The sequence below is a fragment of the Bombyx mandarina genome, chromosome 04 (genome assembly GCF_030267445.1).
Source record: "Bombyx mandarina strain Sakado chromosome 04, ASM3026744v2".
Lineage (NCBI taxonomy): Eukaryota > Metazoa > Arthropoda > Insecta > Lepidoptera > Bombycidae > Bombyx > Bombyx mandarina.
In genome coordinates, this window is record NC_143211.1 from 17,155,370 (window position 1) to 17,180,733 (window position 25,364).

At 40.5% G+C, this 25,364-nt stretch overlaps 1 protein-coding gene, 1 long non-coding RNA gene and 1 pseudogene across 3 annotated transcripts; 1 reads left to right on the top strand and 2 right to left on the bottom strand.

Annotated features, from left to right (window-relative positions):
• Positions 1-69: 69 nt before the first annotated feature.
• ab (BTB/POZ-zinc finger protein abrupt) lies at positions 70-23,150 on the bottom strand. Of its 2 annotated transcripts, none has more exons than XM_089727206.1 (14): positions 22,799-23,150; positions 21,645-21,927; positions 15,910-16,061; positions 14,654-14,769; positions 13,927-14,068; positions 13,105-13,271; positions 12,558-12,687; positions 11,893-12,052; positions 11,492-11,536; positions 8,089-8,230; positions 6,981-7,118; positions 5,789-5,988; positions 4,724-4,909; positions 70-4,011 (listed from the first exon to the last, which is right to left on the bottom strand). In XM_089727206.1, exons 2-14 carry the CDS (start codon positions 21,658-21,660, stop codon positions 3,605-3,607), a joined length of 2,001 nt encoding a protein of 666 aa, XP_089583332.1. In that variant the 5' UTR covers positions 21,661-21,927; positions 22,799-23,150; the 3' UTR covers positions 70-3,604. The 2 variants fall into 2 exon arrangements, with proteins under 2 accessions (XP_089583332.1, XP_089583331.1); XM_089727205.1 differs by having other exon boundaries at positions 13,105-13,325; positions 22,799-23,148.
• On the bottom strand, positions 14,589-14,647 carry LOC149503205 (U6 spliceosomal RNA; annotated as a pseudogene).
• On the top strand, positions 15,953-21,320 carry LOC149503206 (uncharacterized). Its single transcript, XR_016323026.1, has 3 exons — positions 15,953-16,085; positions 18,247-18,338; positions 20,218-21,320. It is a non-coding gene; the product is annotated as an uncharacterized LOC149503206 (long non-coding RNA).
• Positions 23,151-25,364: the final 2,214 nt, after the last annotated feature.

Here is a 25,364-nt window from a genome sequence, read left to right on the forward strand (position 1 = left end):
CTTGATCAAGATAGAAGTACTCTACTCTACTATTAAAGTCTTAATATGAACGGTAAATAAAAAAACAAGTTTTCAAAACAATTTATTTTTGTATATAATCATGTATTTATTTAAAAGCAGCGTACAGCTAGTACTCTAATTTACAATGGCGCGGGCGTGGCTCTCTGCCGGTTATGAGTGCATCTGTTTGTCTAAATTATAATTCATCAACATTATTTTGATATTCAAATTTCTTTCCAAAGTTTATATTATTTTTAATTTGTAAAAAATTATAATTTCGACAAATAGCACGCACTTATCTGGTAACACCTGAAATGATGGAAATGAAAAATTTCGAGGTGGCAATAATTTGACGGTACGTCGTGTTCAGCACGCAACCGCAGGACAAAATGGAGACGAAACATTACGCACGAGATCAATAATCAGCTGTTGGAATTTGAAAGTATTTAGCAGCAAATGGTCATTTAATAATAATAATAAAAACAAAACCTACTAAATCAAACAGTACTAAACCAGTACCACCGGTGGACAATATACAAACAAATATTAGTCAACTAACATACTACGTTCATACATTTTCGAAACTTAAATAATATTTTGTGCTCCCTAAAAGGCAATTAAATATGACCCGGAAAAAACAATGGCTTTGTGCTCCCTAAAAGGCAATTAAATATGACCCGGAAAAAACAATGGCAATCTAGTATTTGTCTCTTCCAGGTCATTAAATGAAATCAAGTCTTTCATTAAATCGATTAATAACACGAATAATTTTCTTAGATCGATTCTAGAAGACTTGATCTGATTCATAAATCAACATTACAAGGAAGAGTCAATAATAGTTTTACATGAAACGTCATGCTAATGAGGTAAAACAGGTAAGGAAAAAACACATAGAAAAAAAAAAACACTAAAATCGAACTTCCAAAGTTCACGAGGTAACTAAAAAACGCAAATGTTTCACATAGAGAGAGCAAACCGTCGACTTATAGTCCTAACATTTATTTTTTATTCATATTTCCGATCACTGGTACATAATTATCTGTATTAATCAACAACTGTACACTTGCTATGAAAATTATATCGAATCAACACGATCAATATCGATACAATCGTAAAGTAATCGACTTTGTAAATTTCATGAATATGTATGAAAAAATATAACATCTTCTGGTAACTGACCTATTGTAAGTAGTGTGCATCCGTCTATTTTCTAATTTAAAAAAAAAAAACTACATAATCGAATATATAATAATAAAATCCACAATAATATCTAAATAAAACTATAATTAATCAATTAAGCACTCGCTCAGTTTCTAATTTAAAAGAAAACTTATTTTTTTTTTTAATATACAGTCAAAAATAATTACATACTATGGCAACACCCTAAATGTCAACAGGTAATATAAATGTAAACCCAAATTGACAACTCATAGTCTCACTAAAATACTAAACAATAATTCTTCAACCCGTACATACTTGTCTCTGTTGACCTAAGTTTCATATTGCGATCCACAATGACTCGTGAACTGTTTACAGATTCTTTTGTTTGACACTTAGTTCGTTTCTAAATTATTATTAGAATAAAATCTGTACGTAAGATCGAATGTCAAAATCGGATAACCCAGTAATTGATAAAAGTTTATCTCATATAAAAAGATTAAATGCCTTTACCTATTGCTCACTAAATACTTAAATAATGTGTCCTAAAACTTGAGAGGTAAATATATTTTGTGATTTTGCTTACGAACGACATTCTTATTTTAATATACTAAATAGCTATAACATTGTACTCTAAAAAATATGTATAAGTATTGAAGGCTAACATGAGATTTTAATCACAGTAATTGTTGTTAATATAACCAGCCCATATCATCTACAAAATAAACCTTCACGAACACTACGTTACGATGCGTTTTCCCGCGCAAATCGCCGCTAGTGATGTACTCCATAATATCTTTTTTAAATCATCTGTAACAACGGATTACGCGCGGTGTGTCACAGATTATTGATTATCTGTTAGAGGTGACGTGCTCTGTTGAGAATCGACATGACATCACTAGCAGGGTCTCGCTCGAGTTCCGCCGAACAAATCTCTTCATCATACATTCCGTACACTATCGAATCGTATTTACACATTAAAGGCAACATCAAGGTATACTTTATTATTGCTTTTGGTTACTATTTATGTACTTTACATATCACCATAGTTTTTATATACATTGAAATATTAATCATTTTCGCTCTTAAATTTGAACTTTAGTCGAATCGCGCGTGAGTTAACGCTTTAACGCACATTGAAAAATTCAGTCTCAAGGCAGTTACATTTTTGTAATACAAATTGTGTTGTGAATTCAACAATTCATTAATAATGCGTTATAATTTTTAGTATCGATACTCAGTATTCGAATATCGCTATATATTTTAATAGGTATACAATAGTATGATTTTTAAGCTCTGTAATATTTCCTCGTATACAAAGATATTTATGTTAGTGTGCTCATCGATAATGGTTACGTACATTACTCGCTATGTTGTGACATTCTAAGTATACATCTCTAGTGAGTGCGCATTCTATATCAAACCCATACGTTACGAGTATCTACGGGCAGCACTAACGATGACCTAAAAGACTTGCATTAATATATTTTAGCTACTATATACTCTATATAAGTATATATAAATGCAATTCGAAAAAATGCATAAATAAAGAGTTATTTTTTTTTAATATCTATAAATTGTATAAAATATTAAATAAAATCTATTGAAGTGAGGTAGATGGATGGAATTTCACAATTTGTGTGGATATATGTAATATTTATATATATTTATATTTATTAATTTTTATATACTTTGCCGCATTGGCCCAAATGCTGAGGTAGATGGATGGAATTACTATGTAAGAGGCCCTATGCTACGTGACAGGGACCTTACATACACAATAAATCACTACTCGCTAGTATTCCTATTTCATTTCTTTCTAATTCACGGGACCGTCGCGTCCAAAAGCGTAAAAGAAAATTTAGATCTTTTAAATTGAAATTTCATTTCTTTATATCTCTAGGTAGATAACATTTTTTTTAATTTTATTTTTTGTTTGAACTCATTGTTTATTTAGTTTATAACGACGGCCTCGTTTTGACAATCAAAATGTATCATGTTGTAGTTCTAACTAATGTGTAAGTAGGTTAATTCTAAGTGAAAAAATGGCTGTGATATCACAACGGGTACAAAAATAAAGTCTTACTAAGACACAAAACAACTGTACCGTTTCTTGCCCTCAATGTGGTGGTATTTCACGTGTACCGCCCCAGTCAGTCCCCGATAAGTCCATCGGCAGTGGCGACGACAAGGCATTAAACATTCCCACTTTGTACGCAAACAAGCAACCAACTTCGAACTGCAACCGATCAATTCTTAAATATAATTTACATTTACAATACCGGCAATGGCACCAACGATATTCCACGGGTCAACAATAAAACGAGTCGGCTAATTACCACAAAACATAACACTCAAGCACCGTTTCAACACACACGTCCAACAAAATATTGTCCTACCCTCATTGTTACCCTAAGCTAACAACACACCGCTTTTCATCGACATTTCATGACGAGTTCTTGTTGTGTTCGTCCTCTGAGTAATCCCCCTCGTCCTGGCCGCTGTGCTCCTGGTCATGCTCGGTCAGGCGGCTCCGGTCTTCGTCGTTGTAGTCTTTGCTGTAGTAATCTTTGCCGACGTCTTTGTCCTGGTTCTCGTGTTTGTCGGCGTCGGACTCGCTGATGCTGTCATTCCTGTGCCTCTCCTTCCCGAGGTCCAGGGGCTCGTCGGAGTCGCGCATGATGTCGGGCTTGCCCGTGCTCTCGGTGTACTGCCGCTGCATCTGCTTGAGGAAGCGCTGGTGGGCGAGGTTGGTGGGCGGGGGCGGGAGGGAGCCCATTTGCGGGGAGGGTTCGTCGTAAGTTTTCCTGTCCAGGTGCATGGCGTTCATTTGTGCTAATTTTGCGTTCATACCTTGAATTAATTAAGTTTGCAAATTAGTCGGAATTGTAAATAAATTGAGAACACAAATCGTGTAATTAAAAAAATCAGTGGTCCCGCCGTAGTCGAAATTCGACTATAATTAATTTAAATTATAAGTTTGACCATTATTAAGGTTCTATTGTCAAAGACTTATTATACTTCAATAATCACATATTTTGCCAAGACTACATTATAGACAAATAATATTAAATATAAACAATATTAACCTATTCTCTATTCGACCGCAGACTTTGAGCAATAACAAAAGATTGTGTGAGTTAAATACATGGTAGTGTGTGTAATTTATTTTTTTAATGTATTATTAATGCATATATAAAAAAAAAAATATTGGCATTCTGCACTCCTTCTCTATATTCTCTATAAGTGTGAGAAATTTCATACTCCTCAGTTCGCGCAATATTCGTAAAAAGCGGTACAAAGCTTTTGCTTCACGCATTATCTATACTAATATATAAATCTACAGTGGTTTTTACGGATGTTCCCTTATAACTACTGAACCATGCATCCGATTGACTTGAAACTTGGTATCCATGTAGAAAATACATGTACTTAATGGATAGGCTAATATTTATATGAGTGTTGGACTCCCTAATAATAATGACGATAAATAATAATGTTAATTTTAAATGCCCAGCGAAGCGGGCGACTACGGCTAGTTAATTATATAGATTAGGATATTTACCGAACATATTCTCTCCGATGTACTGCAGGTAGGTGTCGAGCAGGGCGGAGCTGCCCCCGTAGCCCGGCGGGTAGTCGTCGTGCTTGAGCGGCGCCAGCCCGTGCGGCGCTCCCTCCACCGTCTTAGCGGCGGCCGCCCTCACCGCCGGCACTTTAGTGATGGTCGTGTTCGCCAGGCTATTGATATCTGATAAATATAATATGGCGATTAGTTGTGTGTTCCGCGATTTTGGGACACGATTACGATACGTTACGTTGGTACAGTTCATGAAATCGAGAAAAAAATGATTTTAATTTCACGCTTCAAACTTATGAACATCTTCGTTGTAGAAATATACCCGACTTTAGTGTTTATAATTGAAACATGTTTGTTTTATTTCTTAGATGAGTGGACGAGTTCACAGCCGACCTAGTGTTAAGTGGTTACCGGAGCCCATAGACATCTACAGCGTAAATGCGCCACCCACCTTGAGATATAAGTTCTAAGGTCTCAGTATAGTTACAACGGCTGTCCCACCCTTCAAACCGAAACGCATTACTGCTTCACGGCGGAAATAATTTCACGGTAGAATTTTGAAGTCGTCGTGGCCTAAAGGATAAGACGTCCGGTGCATTCGTATGAAGCGATGCACCGGTGTTCGAATCCCGCAGGCGGGTACCAATTTTTCTAATGAAATAAGTACTCAACAAATGTTCACGATTTACTTCCACGGTGAAGGAATAACATCGTGTAATAAAAATCAAACCCGCAAAATTATAATTTGCGTAATCACTGGTGGTAGGACCTCTTGGGAGTCCACACGGGTAGGTACCACCACCCCGCCTATTTCCGCCGTGAAGCAGGCGTTTCGGTTCGAAGGGTGGGGTAGCCGTTGTAACTATACTGAGGCCTTAGAACTTATATCTCGAGGTGGTTGGCGCATTTACGTTGTATATGCCTATGGGTTCCAGTAACCACTTAACATCAGGTGGGCTGTGAGCTCGTCCATCCATCTAAGCAATAAAAATAAAATAAAAAAAATACGTCGCGAACAGTAGTCGTGGTGTACAAGACGTGGCTACTAACGCGGCGGCGACACGGGCAGGTCCTGGTAGCGCGACTGGCTGAGCTCGTCGTTGTCGTTGTCCCCGCACAGCGAGCTGGTCTCGGAGGCGGCGGAGGCGGACTTGGCGTCCAGCTTCACGTCGGAGCGGCGCGGGCCCGTGGGGGACGCGCGCGCCCGCAGCTGCTCCGGCGACACCTTCACCCCGGCCTTCGCCAGCAACCTGTCCGCAGACAGACCATGTCACTATGTGGCCGCGGAGGGCTGATAGCCTTGAGTGGCTATTTCAGCGTAACCTTAACTAGTAGGTGAGCTCACGGGGCTCAAACCTGACGATGTTGCTAACACGAACCCTAGCAAGAGCCGTGCTTCGCAGAATCTACCACCGGATCGAAATGCGACCCACTGAGAAGATCCGGCGAGAAACTCAGTGGGATGTGTCTGTGGGTTAATTTACTCGCCGAGCCCTTCATCGCAAGCGACGGGTTCGTCGAGAACGATGACCCCGCGGAGGCGACACTAAATGCTCAACACTATTCGTTTCGAATGTTTACTGTGCCTTGTTGCAACATTCATTTTATTAACAGACACACGTCCAGGGCCAGATTTAGGGGAGGACAACCGGGGCGAAAACCTCGGGCCTCCACAAACGGAAGGCCCCCACAATAGATATTTTGGAAAAAAAAATCAAATTCTGATAAGTAAACACTAGTGAACATATTTTCCTTCCTCCGAAATTTAATTTCAAATAATACTTGTCTCCGATTATATTTATGTATGTTTTTTAAATACTAAGAGAATCTACGTGGTTTCACAATAATTTGTTTACTAGAAAACTTGACTGAAAAAAATTTTTCATTTTATTTGGAAATTTAGACCAGGGGGGCCTCCGCTTCTCTGTTGTCCCGAGGCCTCCAGACCTCTAAATCCGGCCCTGAACCCGTCCGCGCGTAGCTACAATAGCCGCTGAGACTGCGACCGATAAGTAGGAAAAAAGATACATCCAAAGAAAACCATTAATTTGGTTAAATCACGTTTTATAAAACTTATTAGCTGGTAGCCTAAGGGGCTATGCCAGGTACGTGCGGTCGCGAACACTAGTCCTTAGCACTCAGTGTTGGCCTGATGTAAAACCATAACACCCCTTGATCTAATATCCCTTGTGAAAATCATTAAGGGTCATTTTTATTCATTGTAACTGGCAACATTACTCACTGGCTCGCCAGTTCCGGATCGAAGCGCGTTGGCATCTGCAACACCGGCAGGTCTTTAGTGGAGATCCCGCGGTGTTGCCGCGACATGTGCGAGTGCAGAGAGTTCCGCGACTTGGCCACGGTGCCGCACAGCACGCAACTGTAACAACATTACACGTTCCGATATTTATTACATAAATGATTTTCTTAGGGACGACATTAAAAATAAATGGATTTTTTTCATTATTAGTTGAATTATGGATGAATGAATGGTAAATTATATAATATTATAATATCTTGCACTGCACTAAAATTCGCATGTCAAATAATGACAAAGCATACACGCTGCTTTTAACTCCTTTTCACTATGCTTGGCGAATAAATGATTTTCTTTAAAAAAAAAAATGTTTGATTACGCTACGTCGATTTAAAATAAATGCACTATTTTTTTTTCTTACATGGGTGGACGAGCTCACAGCCCAGCTGGTGTTCAGTGGTTTATGGAGACATAAGATAGACAACTTTTTTTAAATTTTATTTTATTGCCCTTGTAGGCTGACGAGCATACGGCCCACCTGATGGTGAGTGGTTACCGTCGCCCATGGACTCCAGCGATGCCAGGGGCAGAGCCAAGCCGCTGCCTACCGTTTAATACTCTCCACAAGCCTCGTTTGAAGAAGGACATGTCATAGCGCTCGGGAAACACCGTAAATGTGCCACCCACCTTGATATATAAGTTCTAAGGTCTCAAGTATTGTTACAGCGGCTGCCCCACCCTTCAAATCGAAACGCATTACTGATTTAAAATAAATGCACTATTTTTTTAATTGCTTACATGGGTGGACGAACTCACAGCCCACTTGGTGTTAAATGATTTCTGGCGCCCATAGACATCTACAACGCAAATTCCGCCACCCACCTTGAGTTATGAGTTCTAAGGTCTCGGTATAGTTACAACTGCTGCTCCACCCTTCGAACCGAAACGCATTACTGCTTCACGGCAGAAATAGGCGGGGTGGTGGTACCTACCCATGCGGACTCGCAACACGTCCTACCACCAGTAAAACGTTGACTTTAAAGTAATAAAATGAAAAGCCTGCAACTTATTAGTAATGGGCTCAGAATCTCACCGGTAGCCAGGGCACACCGTGTGCTTGTCCTCGAGGTGAGTCCTCAGGGTGTGAGCAGATCGATAAATTTTCCCGCACTTTGGACACGGCCGGGGGTCGGTGGCCCGAACGCGCAGGATATCTTGAGTTCTTCGACAGCCACCTAAAGACAAATCACCATTAACGCATATTATATATTGTACAAAGTATATTGGGTCCTGAATAATTATTCTTACCTTTCAGTTAGTTTGTGTTAGTCGGTAGTTTGTTTTTAGTAACTATCAAATAAATATCGAGAAACGTAATGTATTTCATAAAAAGAATTGGGAAAACTGCAGTCAAATTTAATGTCTCTGGAATGCGCCTGCGGGAAACCGTATTAACTATTATAAATAAAACAATATACGATTCTACTTCGTAGTTTTATTTGTTTATATATATATTTTTAAGCAGACATTTTATTTTTATATTTGGGTAAAAATTAAAAATTATTACGTATATATTATAATAGTATCACTAATACAAAAATCGCAACTAGTATCGTTTACTCATATTGAACATTTGGTTATTTGAGATTAGGTACTAATTTTATCTATACAATAATTATCATGATTAAAACATTATTCGTTTTATTATCGATAAAAATAAATTTAAACATACCTATCACCGGAACGTGTTTCGAATGCGTCAATCGTCAATTTAAATTTATTTATATCGAAATAATCGATTTTTCAATACATTTTAAGTTATAAGATTTGCCTCACAGGCGTCAGGAACAATTTCATCTACTCGCTAAGCTAACCAATATTTTATTTCGAAGTCAACCTTTCTGTCGCACATATTTTTTATCTTAAGGCATCGTATTTATTGCTTTTTTGTTATCATAAAGACGAAAAATTATATTTTCTTTCAAACTATGGAAGACTATGGAATGTCTAAGAACTTGGAGCGTTCGTTAATCAGTTGAAGAAAGATAAGAATTTTGTTGACAGCACAACACTCTACACGAAATGTTTAACCTAAGTAATCTAGGCACAGACAATTAAGACGTAAAATTACCGAATCTAATGTTTGGCGGTTAAAATATATGCGACAGAAAGAATATAATGTATATTCTAAATGAACCGTCGAACTTTTTTGCCTACTTTGACTAGATATGTTTAACATTGTGCAATATTTACGTACATATTCTTGGGGCTTCACTAAAAAACTTTTTAGAAAATAAATACTCTATGAACATGTATGAACGTATCCCTAACTATTGCGTTATGAAGGCATTTTTGTTATAATCTATTTCGTATTGTCATCTATGGTCGAGTTTATACGCCATGTTTATCTACTATATCTGGTATAACAGCTTAGCTGGCAACACTGCGTCGCTTACGTCACAACATAGAGATTCAATGGTCTCACGGATTTGCGTTTTTTTATTTATGAAATCTTATGTCCCAATTGTGGTTGTTCTTGTTTTATTTTCGGAAAGTAAAAGCTATCATACCAGTTCGGTTATAAATAACGCCTATAATCCTAAGGAAGATACTAAGAAAGACTGAAATACTGACAGCACAGCAGAATACTAAGGAAAATATACTATTATTTCTATTTCTAGACAAAATATAAATAGATCCGAAAGTTAAAAGAAATATGTACCTATGTAGCCAAATCTAACAATTAATCGAAGTTTGTCAATACACATTTTGCATTAATAAGGTCTGATATAATTTTATGACGAGGATCTATGTACTTAAGAATACTGTTGACAAATCGCTTTGTGGTTTCAATATTCCCAATGTTAGAGTTGGCTACATCAACGGCGACGAGAGTCACGCGAGTAGTTGTCGAACGATCGACAATGTACAGTTAGAGTTCGTATCCTAGCAATGGCACCAATCATCACATCTCATAATGCGCTTATTGTTACGTAAACCTTACCGATATCAGTCTATACTACTACAAAAATAATTCTCAGTCGTTTATATCCTACCGCTTCGCTGCGTCCAACGAGAGCGGAGGCGTCGCAAGTAAATGCATTATTCGAGATCAACATTCGTCCTCACAGCCGTCGGCCTCGCGGGGCGCTCAGTTCGGCCAGCCGCTACTCCACCTCAACGTTTTCATCTCCTCCCACTGGCGGCGGTGCTTGATCCTCATGTGGTTCCTGACAGAGTTGGGGTGCGCGAAGTGGCGGCTGCAGGCGGCCACCGGGCACAGCGGACTGTCCCGCGGGTAGTGCGCCGCCAGGTGAGCCCGGGCCGCCGGTCCGGCCCGCAGCCCCGCGCCGCACAGCGGGCACTCTGCAACCCACACGCGAGTTACTACCGCCGCCTCCCTCTTCGATAAACCAATCTAAAAATAATCGTATGCGCGGCGCGTTCTTTTCGGAGTCCTCGTCTCCCGCATCAGGGTTGGGTCCGCGGGGGTGGCGTCACCACCAGGCGCCGAGCGGCGGGGGCGCGGGGGGCGGCGGCCGCTCGGCGTCGCGCCGTCTCTAAGAGTTCTGTCGCTGGCGGATGCCGTGCGCTTGCAGCTGGTGGTTGATCAGGTAGTGCTTGGTCTTGCACTTCTTGCCGCAGTGCTGGCATGGGAACCAGTGGTCGCGGTCGGTCTGCGAGTGCACGTTGAGCATGTGCTGGCGCAGGTTGGAGGTGGAGGAGTAGACGCGGCCGCACAGCGGGCACTGCGGCCGGTACCCCATCGCCGCCCCGCCCGCGAGCGCCGCCCCTGTAACGTGCAGAGGCGGCGGTTAGTGAGGGGCACATCTAAGCGCTAGTGTGTGGGTGTCTGAGGGGGGCGGCGGGGGACGGCGGGGGCTCCTCTGCTTGACGCCGTGGATGGAGTTCATGTGTATCTGCATGTACTGGCGCGTCTTGAAGGCCTTGCCGCAGACGGGGCAGGAGTGCGCCAGGTCGCGGGCGGCGTGCACGTTGAGGATGTGTTGCTTGAGGTTGCTGTTGTTGCTGTAGAGCTTGCCGCAGTAGGGACAGGCGGGCTTGGCGACGGGCTCACCGTTAGCGAGGCCGGGCCGCTCGTCCAGCTGGGGGCCGGCGCCCCAGGGTGCTCCGGTGGCTCCCGGGACTCCTGGGCAGACGGACTCTCGTTGAGTGCTCGGGCGCGCCACACTACCGACGGGGCCCTACCGCGGCCCGAGCGCGGCCGGGACCTACGCCTACCGCTCGCTGGCGTCGTCTGGCGCTACGGGGCGCTTGCGTGTCGTTCTCGTTATTTAATTGTTAGTGTTGTTGCATGCGTCGCGTGTATACATGACTCAATAATGTCCAATTAACGATACGATTAAATTCCTTTGTTTGTTCAATGTCATTAATGTAGATCGGAAATTACGCTGGTCGAGTTTGATCGTTCGGATACGGAACTATTGAGTCATTTATGTATGTCAAGGGGTTAGTGTAGTGAGAGTCGAACTTACCGTACGTGTCCGGCATCCCGGACGGCCCCGGCAGTCCCGGGAATCCTGGAACATTAATAATATTTGTAAATTAAGCCCACAAAGCCGCTTTAAGTAATTGAAGACATGGGTGGACGAAGGCGATATGATACAATTTGTTAATTTTGAGAAAACAGGCAAAAATCTTTGTTACTTGTACTTTTTCTTCGTACATAACTCCTACATCACATGCAATTTCTAAAAATAGCCTTGAAACCCGGAACGTTAAGGTTTAATATTGTTTATAGGCACATAACACTTTCATTCTATATAAAAACTCAAAAATTTAAAAAATGGTATGTAGCCCCTTCATTCACACATGTCATCAACTGCATCTGTAATTGTCATTGTGTAATAGGTATCGTTTAGTCATTCTAATTTACCCTGTAAGTTTAGTAGTCCCGGGAAGCTGTGCGGCATGGCTCCGTTGGTGTTGGCCACGGTGGCGGGGTCGTCGTAGTCCAGGGGCTCCTGCTTGGCGCGAGGTTCTCCCTCCGCGTCACTGGCGCCGGCATCCGACGAGGACTCCTCTCCGTCTCCAGACTGCAAACAACACATTAACAACTAAGCACACCGCCCGCGACGTCTCTGGTTGTAGTGGCTGCCTTATTGCATCCAGAACGCATTATTTTTGCCGCGTAACGGCCTACCCATTCGCTAGTAGCCTAAGGGGCCTAGGGGCTATCCCAGCTGTCCCCGGACGGGTAGGTGAGCGCACGGGCTCAACCTGCGAGTATTTGCTAACACTAGCCCTAGCAGGAGCAGTCCACGCGATCCACTAAGAAGATATGCCGAGAAACCCAATGGGCAACTCAGTGGGATGACCATCCTCCGCCGCTTAAAAACAGCTTTGTAAGTTTTTAAGCGCACACATTGTACATACTGGAGGGCCACTGGCCACCCACCTCGAGACGTGAGATCCTGCTCTTAGATGTTTTTGTAACGGTCGTCTGAATCTGGAAACAGAAAACTATGTCTGCATTGCGACAACACTTGGTAGGACAGTAATCCCCCCCGCGCATCGTCTGCTGCTAGTTACAGGTCTCACCAAGTTGTTGGAGGCCCCGGACAAGTGCGGGTGCTGCGCGTCGAGCGCGTGCCCGAAGAGCGCGAGCTCGTGCCCGTTGCTGCCCATGGTCTCCGGACTGGCCCCCTGCGCCGCCAGCAGCTGCTCCGTCCTACACCAATAAGTTGAAAAACTATAAGCACGGTCGAGCTCCCTACTGAACTCAATCGAAACTAATAAGATCATAAAGTACAATAGAATCCGTTTACACCGACTCCCTTACAACGATCGTTCATGATAAGATCAGCAAAAGTATGGTTTTAAAGCAATTTATCTTTAAATCGGAAATATAATTAAATGGTGTTTGTGACGATCTGATTTCAAGAAAAAAATGTTATAGAATGCTTTCTTTTTTTAGTGACAATGAGTTTAATACTAGATCACTCCCACGTTTTTCATCCGTTTCCAAAAATGACACAATATGCGAAAAAACTTTGTTTCCTCACTAAGTTAGAACCCAACTACCAATTATAATTTCGTTACAAACGGATTCTACTGTATGCACGTGTCATCAATCATCACTGCTCACCTGCTCTTCATCTGAGCTTGGTACAGATCGGAAGACCTGGCACGTTTCGGGGGCGGAGTGCTGGCAGCCCCCTCCTCGGGTCTCCGGAGCCTCCGCCCCTCGCGCTGGTGGGAGTCGCGGCCGTCGCGGGAGGCCCCGCTGCCAGTCTCCGTCCAGGACGAGGCGGACTGTTGTGAATTCGTTAAATTCAACAGTTTTTGTATTGCACCCGGAACGAGATCCTTCATGAAACAAAATGTACCTACGTATAGGGAAACGCGTTTACATACGTTTTAATGAGGTAATTGTTAATTGTGTAGACAATAGGACACAAATAGTATAACAAAGTTATATGTCAATTAGATATATTAAGACGACTTTTTGGGATATATTAATGATTTATAAAATACTATATTATAATAGCTGACCCGGCAGACTTCGTAGTGCCTCAATCGATAAATAAAATACCTAAACTTTTGTATACAATAAACTTAAAACAAACAAAAAGCATCCGAGCATATTCATATTTATCTACCTTCTAAACCTTCTCTGGACTTCCACAAATAATTTAAGACCAAAATTAGCCCAATCGGTCCAGCCGTTCTCGAGTTTTAGCGAGACTAACGAACAGCAATTCATTTATATATATATATATATATATATATATATATATATATATAGATAATAGATAATAAGAACTTTAACTTGTAATTCTAGTACTTTTTTGTTTATTAATGACAACTTTAAACGTAGGGTTTTACTCGTAAATGTGTAAAATGTTAAAGAGAACAATTGGCGCCCAACGTGTTACAGTTAAATAATTACAAATACATCAGAACTTACGGGAGAGGCTTTTTGATCAAGCGAAGATACGGGCGCCGGCGCCGGGACGTCGGTCAGCCCTCGGACCTGGAGCAGCTGGGCCGCTTTCAGGAATTCCTTCAGCTGCTCCTGACCGATGTGGACTTCGCCTTGATACATGAACCTGAATCGGAAATCGTCAGTAGCTGTAAGCGGACAATAATAATAATAACACGCATCCTGCGACATTTGTGTTCCTATTGTGGCTTAAAGTCAAAATCAGTGCTACCTAACTGCCTATCGAGCTTTCGGTTACAGGTTCGAGACTGGATTGGTACTACGTTTGGTTCATAAGTCAAAGGTGTTTGCTCTGGTGATATCTAGTAGTTGGGTACAATATTGCATAACAATCGAGCTTAAAATTCAAGCTATCATAATGTTTTATTGCATAGATGGGTGGACAAACTCACAGCCCATCTGGTGTTAAGTGGTTATCGGAGCCCATAGACATCTACAATGTAAATGCCGCCACCCACTTTGAGATACGAGTTCTAAGGTCTCAGTATAAGTTACGACGACGGCTGCCCCGCCCTTTAAACCGAAACGCATTACTGCTTCACGGCAGAAATAGGCAGGGTGGTGGTACCTACCCGTGCGGACTCACAGGAGGTCCCACCATCAGTAATTACGCATATTACAATTTAAAAAATGTGGAATGCTTCCCGACATTGCCTGTCATCCTTGCGCAGGGGCCATGCTAACTATTTACCTCAACAAGCTCTCCATGTCTTTATCGTGAACATCGCGTAGGATGACGATGGGGTGCTGGCATGGGTTGGCCTTCAGCAGCCTTCGGAAGTAAGGGCTGCACGCCGACAACACCACCTGGATTCGATCATCGTAACCATTAGGATGCAACTAGTGGAACGTAATTTGTAAGTTGATCAAGAGGTGATATTTTTAATACGCTTTTATTAGCTTCAGACGTATGTATGTTTGTAACGGAATCTTTGAACATGATTTTGACCCCCTTCAAAACGTCGGATTAACTCGAAATTTGGTATACTTATTAAGGATGATGATGAATAACGATGACAATTCAATATTTAAAAAAATGAAAAAACAAATAGTTTAAAAAAACTACCAAAATACGCATTTATAAACCAACTAAAAAATAGAAAATAAATTTTAATTAATAAGAAAAAATGATTTTATTGTAAAAAAAAGTATGGGGTGCATGGTATCAGTAGTTATAAATATTTTAAGAACAGATATGAGTAGCAGGGTTATTTTGATATCCTGAAAAGCACCACACGCTTTTTTACTATAAAATTATTTTTTTATTGAATCATTTGGAACATTACCAGACGATTGCTAATAGACACTTATAGCTACAGTTCATCCGGTATCCATGGTGTAAATTCGACAAACGTGTACACGGAAATCAAGTGCTTCTCTTTATTTTGCTTGCCTTAACGGCAACACAGAAAGATGATGATAGGTTTTGTGCATATTTGCGACACCACATGTTTCTAATTTTGCACAAAAACAGTATTGAAGTGTCTATTACTTAAATTGTACAGCATTATAAGTCTGAGGAGATCTTTTAAGTCTGAGGAGATCCGTAGAAGAACCAAAGTTACTGACTGTTGGATACGAGGGACACACTTGCTCGCTAGGAACACAATGGCTTATTTTCATCGAATAAAGCCATGAATGCGTAGTCACACGCACAAATAGCCCGTAGGATTAGCAAACTGAAGTGGCAGTGGGAAGAGACGGCCGGAGACCACGTACTGACACGCGCAGTGTAGGACGGCAACTTAACAGATGGATCGCGGCTTAGTGAGAATCGCTGGGTCACGTTGGATGTAGGTGCAACGGATCGGCCGAAACTGGACATCAGTTAGAGAGGCCTAACAGTGGACAGTGGTCAGGCTGAGACAACCGACCAGACTTAAAAATGTTCGAACACTCATTATATGTTTCGGACAGTTGAGGATTTAATTTTCGACATGTACTTACCTTGTGCGCTGTGAAGGTGGCGCCGGCGCAGGCGAGGGTCACATCCACGAAGTCCTCCTCGTCCCTCAGCCGACGGAAGGATGACACCATCGCAGAGTGGAAGTCGTTCCATCGGAGGGAGTACTGCTGCTCGCCGCCGACCGCGGCGCCGCCTGCACGACCATCGACAGAAAGGTGTAAGTTTTATATTAGGAAAAAAAAAAAAATTATATTGCTTATATGGTTAGAAGAGCTCACAGCCCACCTGGTGTTAAGTGGTTCACTGGAGCCCATAGACATCTACAAAGTAAATGTGCCACCCACCTTGAGATATAAGTTCTAAGGTCTCAGTATAGTTACAACGGCTGCCCCACCCTTCAAACCGAAACGCATTACTGCTTCACGGCAGAAATAAGCAGGGTGGTGGTACCTACCCGTGCGGACTTACAAGAGGTCCTGCCACCAGTAATTACGCAAATTATAATTTTGCGGGTTTGATTTTTATTATACGATCCTATTCCTTCACCGTGGAAGTCAATCGTTCACGGTGCAAAACTTGCACCGTTGCATCGCTCGATACGAAGGTCTTATCCTTTAGGCCACGACGACTTCTAAATGCGACACTGACCGAGAAAATAAAGCAATTTACATCAAAGTCATCTTTCGATATAAACGTACACAACATTCTAAGATGCGGTTAAGTAGGTAGATCTTAATTTTTTTGCAAAATGTCAAGGATCCGAATTACTGGTTATGACTAATATTGTGTGATACATTGTCGAATCCAAACATTCAATGTTCGTATTTTTTATTATTATTTTTTTACCTTGAATTCAAATTCGTTACTAATCAAATGGGTTTTTTTTCGATGGATTTTGAAAGTACATCTTTTTCGATACATCGATTTCCTTCCTTGAAGTTATTTAGTTAATTGATAAAGATTTTTCTTAAGAACACAATCATTGTTTTCACGCAATACGTAGAGAAACATAAAATTTCGAATAATGCTCTGGTTCGCAAGTATTTTAATCATTGACGCTTTCCTACCAGTTTTCCTGATAATGTTAATGACTTTTACATAATAATAATAATGATTAATTGACCTGTCAGTATAAGCTAATAAAAATAATCGGTAATCGGACTACAGAACCCTATAATTACATTAGTCATTAAGATGGAAAAAAACGTCTATTACCTATTCTAAATTAATAACTCGTTTTCTGGGGTTCCGACTATTGACACAAAGGCGTCAGAGCGGAAAGACAAATAAAAAAATGTATACACAGAATAGTTGCAACGCGATCGCGTGATGCAATTAGTAATTGAAGAATAAATAACAAGTATTGTATGCATACGTCAATGATCCTTCGATATTCTAATCGTATATGAGTCGTCTATTATCAAAGGTGGCAATCTGTGCATTTGGACAAAAAAATTTATTGATATGTCAATACAGATTGATTTGAATATAATCGTCTCCTTCAAAGAATACGGTTCAAAACCTGCATTAAATAAAGGTTAATAGTTAACCTGTTATTTATCTAAGATGTCGTTTCGAAGAGTTTTGTGACTGCCAATGGAATACAAAGTCAATAATTCGTTTTTCTGATTTACCAATCATTGCCCAAAAGTCAGATTGCCGGCTTTGATAATAGTCGACTCATATAGTACTTTTATTTATTAGAAAATAGTTTTTATGCTGTGCTAACATCTATGAGTCATTCCATTAGAAAAATATATCGAGGGGTGAAAAAGGCTTTTTGATCTAACCGTCATTTTTGCAACTTTACAAGAGAGCCATGTAAAGTTTTTAAATTTGGAAAAAAAATAGCATAACAAAAGAACTTCTTCAGCTATTTAAATGGAATAAACTTATTTTGAAGTTCAATTAAAAACATCGAATTGTTGATGCTAATATCAAATAAAACGCTCCTTTAATTACAAAGATAAATGTCGCGTATTTCACCTCTCGAAATACATATTATTACTTATTGTTTTTATTTTATTTAATATTCAAATTGATGACTTATGCCATTTGTCATTCAGCGATACAGGAAACGTAATATCAATAATGCATTTCGAAATATTTTAATTTCAAAATACGTTGTCACAGAGGTCCGCGACCGGGAGATTCTCCTTAACTTATAGGTATTTCATTACGCTTTGGGTATTCAATAACAAAAATTGGAAACAAACAAAAAAATAAACAATAACAAGCAAAAGGGTATTTTTTATTTATCATAAGATCACTTTGGTACTTTAATGTAATACCCACTGGACAATTTCGTGTATACATTTACACTAAGTCGTGTGGTATTGTAGAAAATAGCTGATTTTTCTGTTTTATTGGAGACACAGCGTATTGCAAGCCCGCGCGGATGGGTCTCACTAACCTGTAACCTGACTATCGGTGCCGCGAAGCACTCGGGAGTTTCAGTTTGAAGAGTAAGGTAGGATAACTATATTGATATAACATTGAAAGTTTCATCTCATTTATTTTACGCTGTCTATAGCTTATGGGTTCCGGTAGCCACTTAAACACAGAAGGATTGTAATCATTTATCCGTGTAATACAAAAATAAAATAGGAACTTTAACGTGAAATTTAAAATTATTAAAATACTTACGCAGTTAATAGCACGGAACTACGGCTGTATGATGTTTGAGAAAATAAATCGGTGCTCTTTATATATTTTTATTCGAGTGGTAATAAATTAATAGAACGCGAAGAGGACTGATTTATTTGTTTTGTCGTTTTATTTTACGAATCGCGAAACACAATGTTTTATAATTGAACAGTTACATTGAATGTGAAAATTCAGAGGTGGCATATTGTTGTGTAACGTTTGTAGCTTAAGTAGTGCCTGCTTCTGAGAGACACCGGAACAGCCGTGTGCCATCGTTAGCCGATGACGGCGCGGCGCTCCCCCGGAATGATAAATGCGTTGTGCGAGAGAGTGCATGATACGTTTTGAGTGTGAGTGCACGGCTCTGATCCCCTGTCTGCGACCCCTCGCGACGAAACCGCTCGATAATTACGAAATCCACTACGGAGTTAAAGTTATTTATGTATTTTTTATCAAAACTTCAGCGTTTCAACTCTTTATTTACGTAAATGGGAACAATATACACTACTTATTTTGCTAATAGGGAAGATAAATACATTGTAAAGTAGTTAGAAGACGTATTGAGAGTATTGACGTATTAATTTGTTCTGTAATCAAATCGCTTTTTATGATTACAATAATTAGAATACGTTTAAAAATACTGTAGTTTTATATTACTGTTGGTTTAGAACCACTCGTCTCTCGTTAACAGTAGTAAATGCTCTTCATTTATGATACCTATTTAAAAAGTCACATTTTGTACGAGTATATATTAATATGTTCCATAAACTAACATGCTACATGCACATGGCAATAATTTTTTTCATTATTAACAAAAAATGCCAATCATCCATTAAGTGACAATTTACGTGGAGCGAATGAAGTGGTTTATCCCTAATTGTTGTACACTTTATATTGCGCGCTTGCTTTGTGTGTGGGTGCGTCTGTGTTTAGTTGTGATACATTGCGTGCGGCGTAATACAATAAACTTAAATCTTTCAATTTCATTTTTCAATGCTTTGAATCACCGAAATCATCAGTGCTGATTCTCGTTTTCGTAAATGGGTCTCTTGCACCCGGAATGTAGTTCATGTCAGGAGTGTTGACGATTAGCAGTCTACCTACCGAAATTATTAATGATTAGTCCCCAGTTGCACTTCACGTGAGCGTCTCGACGCGTAAATAATAAGAGCTTAAGCAAACGAGCGGTTTTTTAATAAATCACTAGAGGGTGACAAAATTTAATTGATATCGGGTCTTTTTTTTATTGCACTTATAGGCAGACGAGCATAAGGCCCACCTGAGGGTGAGTGGTTATCGTCGCCAGTGCACGCCAGCAATGCCAGAGGCAGAGCCAAGTTGCTGCCTACCGTTAAAACCATCTTAAAGTAGACGGCGTTATCGCGTTGCGGACTCCGGTTACCGCTTAATTCCACTTGAGCTGTGAGCTCATCTGCCCATGCACAACACAATAGGTCTAAGAGATGTGCTAGAGAATGAAAAGTATTTCCTTGGATAACTGAAGTACGTTAGCAAATAATTATTTTATTAAGTGTCCATCTTTGTACTAATTACTCGGGTAGTCCCGATTATATGTAATAAAACAATTTTATTCAATAGTCAGTCTTTAAAATTTTGGCACCAACAATAAACAAGAAAACGCATTGAATCGAAACGAAAATAAGCATCTAAAAAAAGCTTTTCTAATCTCAAATAAACGACAGCAACATCATTAAACGAAGCGGCGAGTCCACCCTCGGTCCTGGGGTGATCCTGAGGGATCGCCGGGGGTGTTGGGAGGGGGGAGGCAGGAGGGAGAAGGCCGAATATCAACGAACTCATGTACCGTACGTGTGAACATGCGTACGTATAGAAAATTGTTGGTAAACATTCCGTCGTGTTGAACTTTTTGCATAAGTTTGGAATTTTTTCTAGTTTTTATAACAATGCTAAATTATTGTAGTCTTGTTTAGTTTGCATTAAGTTAAGATTATGTGTACTACAAAGGTGTGAAATTCAAAATTGTAAACATGGCATTTATTATTAGCAAAATGTCAGACATGTGATGAACGAAGTAAAAGATATAAATATCGATATTAATTGTTCACAAAACTCGTGTGAGAATCGCGTTTTCAAAAACGTTTATCTAGAAAAAATTAGTGTTATTAACACACACGAAAAAGGTTAATTGTGAAAGCAATATAAATGGTTAAATTGCTCATACATTCATACAAGGATATGTTCCACTTTCGTCTTGTAACTATCGCTCTAAAACCTAGTAACACATGATTTTTTTTCAAGATTGTGTTTTCACTGTCGTTTTTATAAGCGTAATTTTTATTACAATAATAATTCATTAATTTATTTCAGAAAGGCTAGAAGATACTTCTCCAGAGTTTGATCTGAGGACTATATAAAAAAGCAAGTTTTACACAACTGGGCCGCGAGCGCTTACTTGTCGAACGAATTACTTAAAGAGATGCTATTTTTCAAAGCTGAATTTAAAGAGTTTTTTTTTTGTTAAACAAATGAGATGAAAAAAAATCACAGAGCACGATATCATGCAAATGTTTTCTGTACGGCTCTTGTTTCGGTGAAAGACCTTTTAAATATTTTAACAAATGTCAGGGTGTGTTGGGATGCGCGGATATTATGTACATTTTTAGTATGTTTTGTTTCTTTTTTTTTAATACGTATGTTTTTATGAGTACGTATATGAAACTTTCTTTACGCCAGTTAAAGAGTGTGTTTGTTAGGGAACAAATAAATGTTAGCAAGTAAAGTTCTTGTATGAAATCGTTTTGATGTTTATAAGAATTAAGCAGCGTTGGACTAAAACAAATTATAGTTTGAAGTGATTTAGTTTTTACGGGTGTTAGTGTCTAATTTTGTCACGCACCTGTGACAGAGAAGCTGAGAAGTGCGCGTTTGAGATGGTATAGACATGTGATGAGACGAAATGAAAATGAGGTAGGTAAGACAGTGTTAACTATGAATGTGGAAGGATATAGAGGAAGAGGTAGACTAAGAAATGGTATATGATGGAGGAGTATGGAAGGAGAAAACATGTTGCGCCGACCCCAGGTGACTGGGAGAAGGGCAGGAGAATGATGATGAGTGTCTAATTGTGTCTTGTGAAGTCTGTACTCACCGGTCTCGGTCGCCATGGCCGGTTGTTCGGAGGGCGGCACTGTGGCGGGGCGTGCGCGCGCGCTAAACGACTCCAATCCTGCGCATTCCACGCGCGCTCCCAGCGTCGCCGCCACTTTAACGCCTTTTCACTTCTATCCCCGTAACGTTTAATCTTTGGCCCGCGAATGTTCGCGTTCCAAATTTTTATTTCATATAAAAAATATTGTATGTCAAATCTTGGAAGTTTTTTTTGTTTTAAAGCTTTCGTTTGTTATTTTGTTTTGCGCGTTTGTTTTGTTTTTCTGAAAGAGATTTCTTCAAGTTAATTATTGGAGTTTTGTTTTGTTTAATTAACTGATTAATTTATTATGGTATTGAGCGGTGACATCACGACATACGGTCCCGTCTCCGCGATTTATGCACGTCACGACGAGAAGGGTGCGAAGGGTGGCCAGGGATCATCCAACATAATCCAGTCCAAGTTTAATGTTACAAATTAAAATGATCAGTTATCGACGAAACTTTCGTTTTGAAGGAGTTGTTGTCCACAAAAAAATAGTATCGAGTGATTTTTCAAATTCAAATAACGAATTAGAATTAGAGCGCAGCTAATTTATATTTAATAGCAGTAACTATTACAGAGAACAATAAAGTATCGCATTCACGCATGTACTTATAGCAATTAAAAAATAATTACAACAAGTTTACGATTAGTGTAAACATATTAGATAGCAATTAATGCGTCTTTAAAAATAATCGAGAACTCACGAATTCGTATGTTAATGACGTAAGTTAATAATATAACACGGTTTAAATTAATTAACCACTTGAGCATTAACACGATCACTGCAACGCAATACCGTCCGAGGCACGGGGTGTCCAAATCGCGCGTGGGTTAATAGAAGGGCCCGGTGCAACGATCGATGGCGCGCCCTGCACCGCCACAATAAGGGAGGAGCGGCCAGATAGAAATCAATACGATGTCCATCATCGCATGCACCCCCCCGCGCCGCACCGCCTGCGCCTTGCACCCGCCGGGAAATGCATTTTCCACGACCCTTCCGCCCGCACCCTTCTCTCGTGGCGACGACTCGAGGCCAAGCGGCGATACACTCGGACGAGACGTTTCAGTGATGTCCGGTATCGGATGCACCGCTCGCATTGATCTGTTACCTGACACACGCGAGCGTTCTGTAGCGCGTCACGCGGGCGACTGGCGGAGTGTCGCGCCCCGCCAGTCGCCGTCGCCGAGAATAAACAGCGTGGCGCGGGGGGCGGGGCGGTGCAGCATTGCACGCCCACAGCGGCCGCCCACGGTCGCCGGACGCGCATCCTAGCCGGACGCGACCCGAGCGCCCCCACACAACCCCGCCGCCGCGCCGCTGCCGATCGCGAATCTTACTCGACGGCCCTACGCTGCGTTCGTTTATGACTCGCGCGACTCTCGCGAACTCACGACCTGGCGACGTGGGGATCATTGAATGAAATGGTCGATAGCATCACCCACCACTGGACAAACGCTACGGTTCTGACTTAATCATAAATTAACCACTAAATTTGCATTCCAAATCCAAAATTGATTCTTTTTTGAGTTTTATAAAGCACTCCGTACATACATAAATAAATAACAAATAAATTATATCAATATGTAATCAGATATCCTAAAATTAAATTATAAATGTAAAAGTTGACGTTGACATGCTTACATACTTCGCGTTTGTCAAACCTGTTCAGTAAATTGTTTTTTTTTTTAAATAATAACGAATCTCGCACAAACCTATCGGAGTGAACGAAATATTGCATAGCAAAATATTTTTTCAAATAAAAAAATCCCATTAATGACAGATTATCAAATTCGGTAAACGTATGCAAATTGAATGTAAATCTCGAGAGAATCGTCGAAAGAATTGATGTCTACGCAAACAGATGTGTGGTCATAGCGACACGTATCCACTGATCTGGTTTTGAACGTAGACTTCCGGATTTCTATTAAAATAATTTTTTTCGATGAATATAGTGTTTATAATGAAAGATTTTGATGCTAAGTACTTTATAATGTTTTTTTTTATTGAAATGAGTAACAAACCTCACGGCTTAACTTATGTTAAGTGGCTTTAAAAATATCAAAATAAAAATAATTTTTTACCCAAGTTTTGAATCATCATGATTTTACTGACGATTCACAATCCAGTTTCGTCACAGAGCGAAATAGACACGACACTAAGGACATGGTCTTCTACAAATTTATTGCAACACAAACAATTTACTAAATATTTGAAATCAGTACATCATTGGAACCCGAATAAATCTAAGCTATCTATTAAGTTCAGATCGAAGGTCCGCACGATTACTGTTGTTTCGTCTAGCGCTATTTCAGACCCACAGCTTTTCATCATTCATATCGAGAATGTCACTACCTACGTCAATGCCTAAAATAGTACTGGTATTGAAATAGAGCTTTTTTTATCGCTTAGATGAGTGGACGAGCTCACAGCCCACCTGGTGTTAAGCGGTTAATGGAGCCCATGGACATCTACAACGTAAATGCGCCACGCACCTTGATATGTAAATTTTAAGGTCTCAGTATAGTTACAACGGCTGCCCCACCCTTCAAACCGAAACGCATTACTGCTTCACAGCAGAAATAGGCAGGGAGGTGGTACCTACCCGTGCGGACTAACAAGAGGTCCTACCACCAGTAGAGCTGCACGGCCCTTCAGACCGGGTTCGCACATGTTTCGCGATAGAAGTAGGTAAGATGCGGGTTGCGGATACTCATTGAGGAGAAGAAGTGAGTGGCGTCGAGACTGTGGAACTATAAGCTCTGATCCACTGAATCCGGAGGACCAAGAGCTCATCTCCCTACACACACGCGGCAATCAAACAATATTAAAAATATATCTATGTACCTACATATTTAGCAGAATCTTCCAACGCTTTTTACAGAGATGAGTCAAGTTTTTTTTCCTACCTTGCTGATCGCCTTGAGAGGCTATTTCAGCTTCTCCTTGACGTGTAGGTGAGCTTACGGGTCTTAAACCGGAAGTGTTGCTAACACTGACCCTAGCAAGAGCCATGCTTCGCAGAATCTACCACCGGATCGGAAACGCAACCCACTGAGAAGATCCGGCGAGAAACTCAGTGGGAATGAGTCAAGGGTTTGTAGTAGTCGAGGGTCTGTGGAACAAGGGTTTGTGGTCATAGAGATGGTCCGAGCTGCGTAACTGAAACAAAGAAGACAGACTTCAAAGTTCTTTCTTTCATACCTTGGGGGTATTAGTTTTGTATTGGTGGCTGACGACATCGAAGGGACGGCTGGTAAACTGTGGATGGACAAGGTCACAGATTGAGACTATTGGGCATACAGAGATCTTAATAGAGGAGGATCTCCAGAGAGGAGGCCTTTACCCTCAAACAGAGGGGTTCACGCTAATTTTAACTAAAAACAAATCTACTGAAAGTCAAAGTTAGTTAAATAAAAATAATAAAATAGTAAAATTAAAAAAAAAAACAAGTTATGTAAAATGTATTAGTTTTTTTATGGGTTTTTATAAAATGCTTTTTTATTTTATTTATTTTTATTTATATTAGTGGACGAACTCACAGCCCACCTAGTGTTAAGTGGTTACTGGAGCCCATAGACATCTACAATGTAAATGCGCCACCCACCTTGAGATATAAGTTCTAAGATCTCAGTATAGTTACAACTTAGGTGCCTAATAAACGTACGAGCTAAACT

Bases quoted from the DNA above. Each gene is read 5' to 3' on its own strand.
- ab (XM_089727205.1), bottom strand. The intron at 14,770-15,909 runs GTAAGTACATGT...GATCGAATCCAG, and splicing joins CCACCTTCACAGCGCACAAG to GTGGTGTTGTCGGCGTGCAG. The intron at 13,326-13,926 runs GTAAGTTCTGAT...TGTTTCATGAAG, and splicing joins TTGATCAAAAAGCCTCTCCC to GATCTCGTTCCGGGTGCAAT.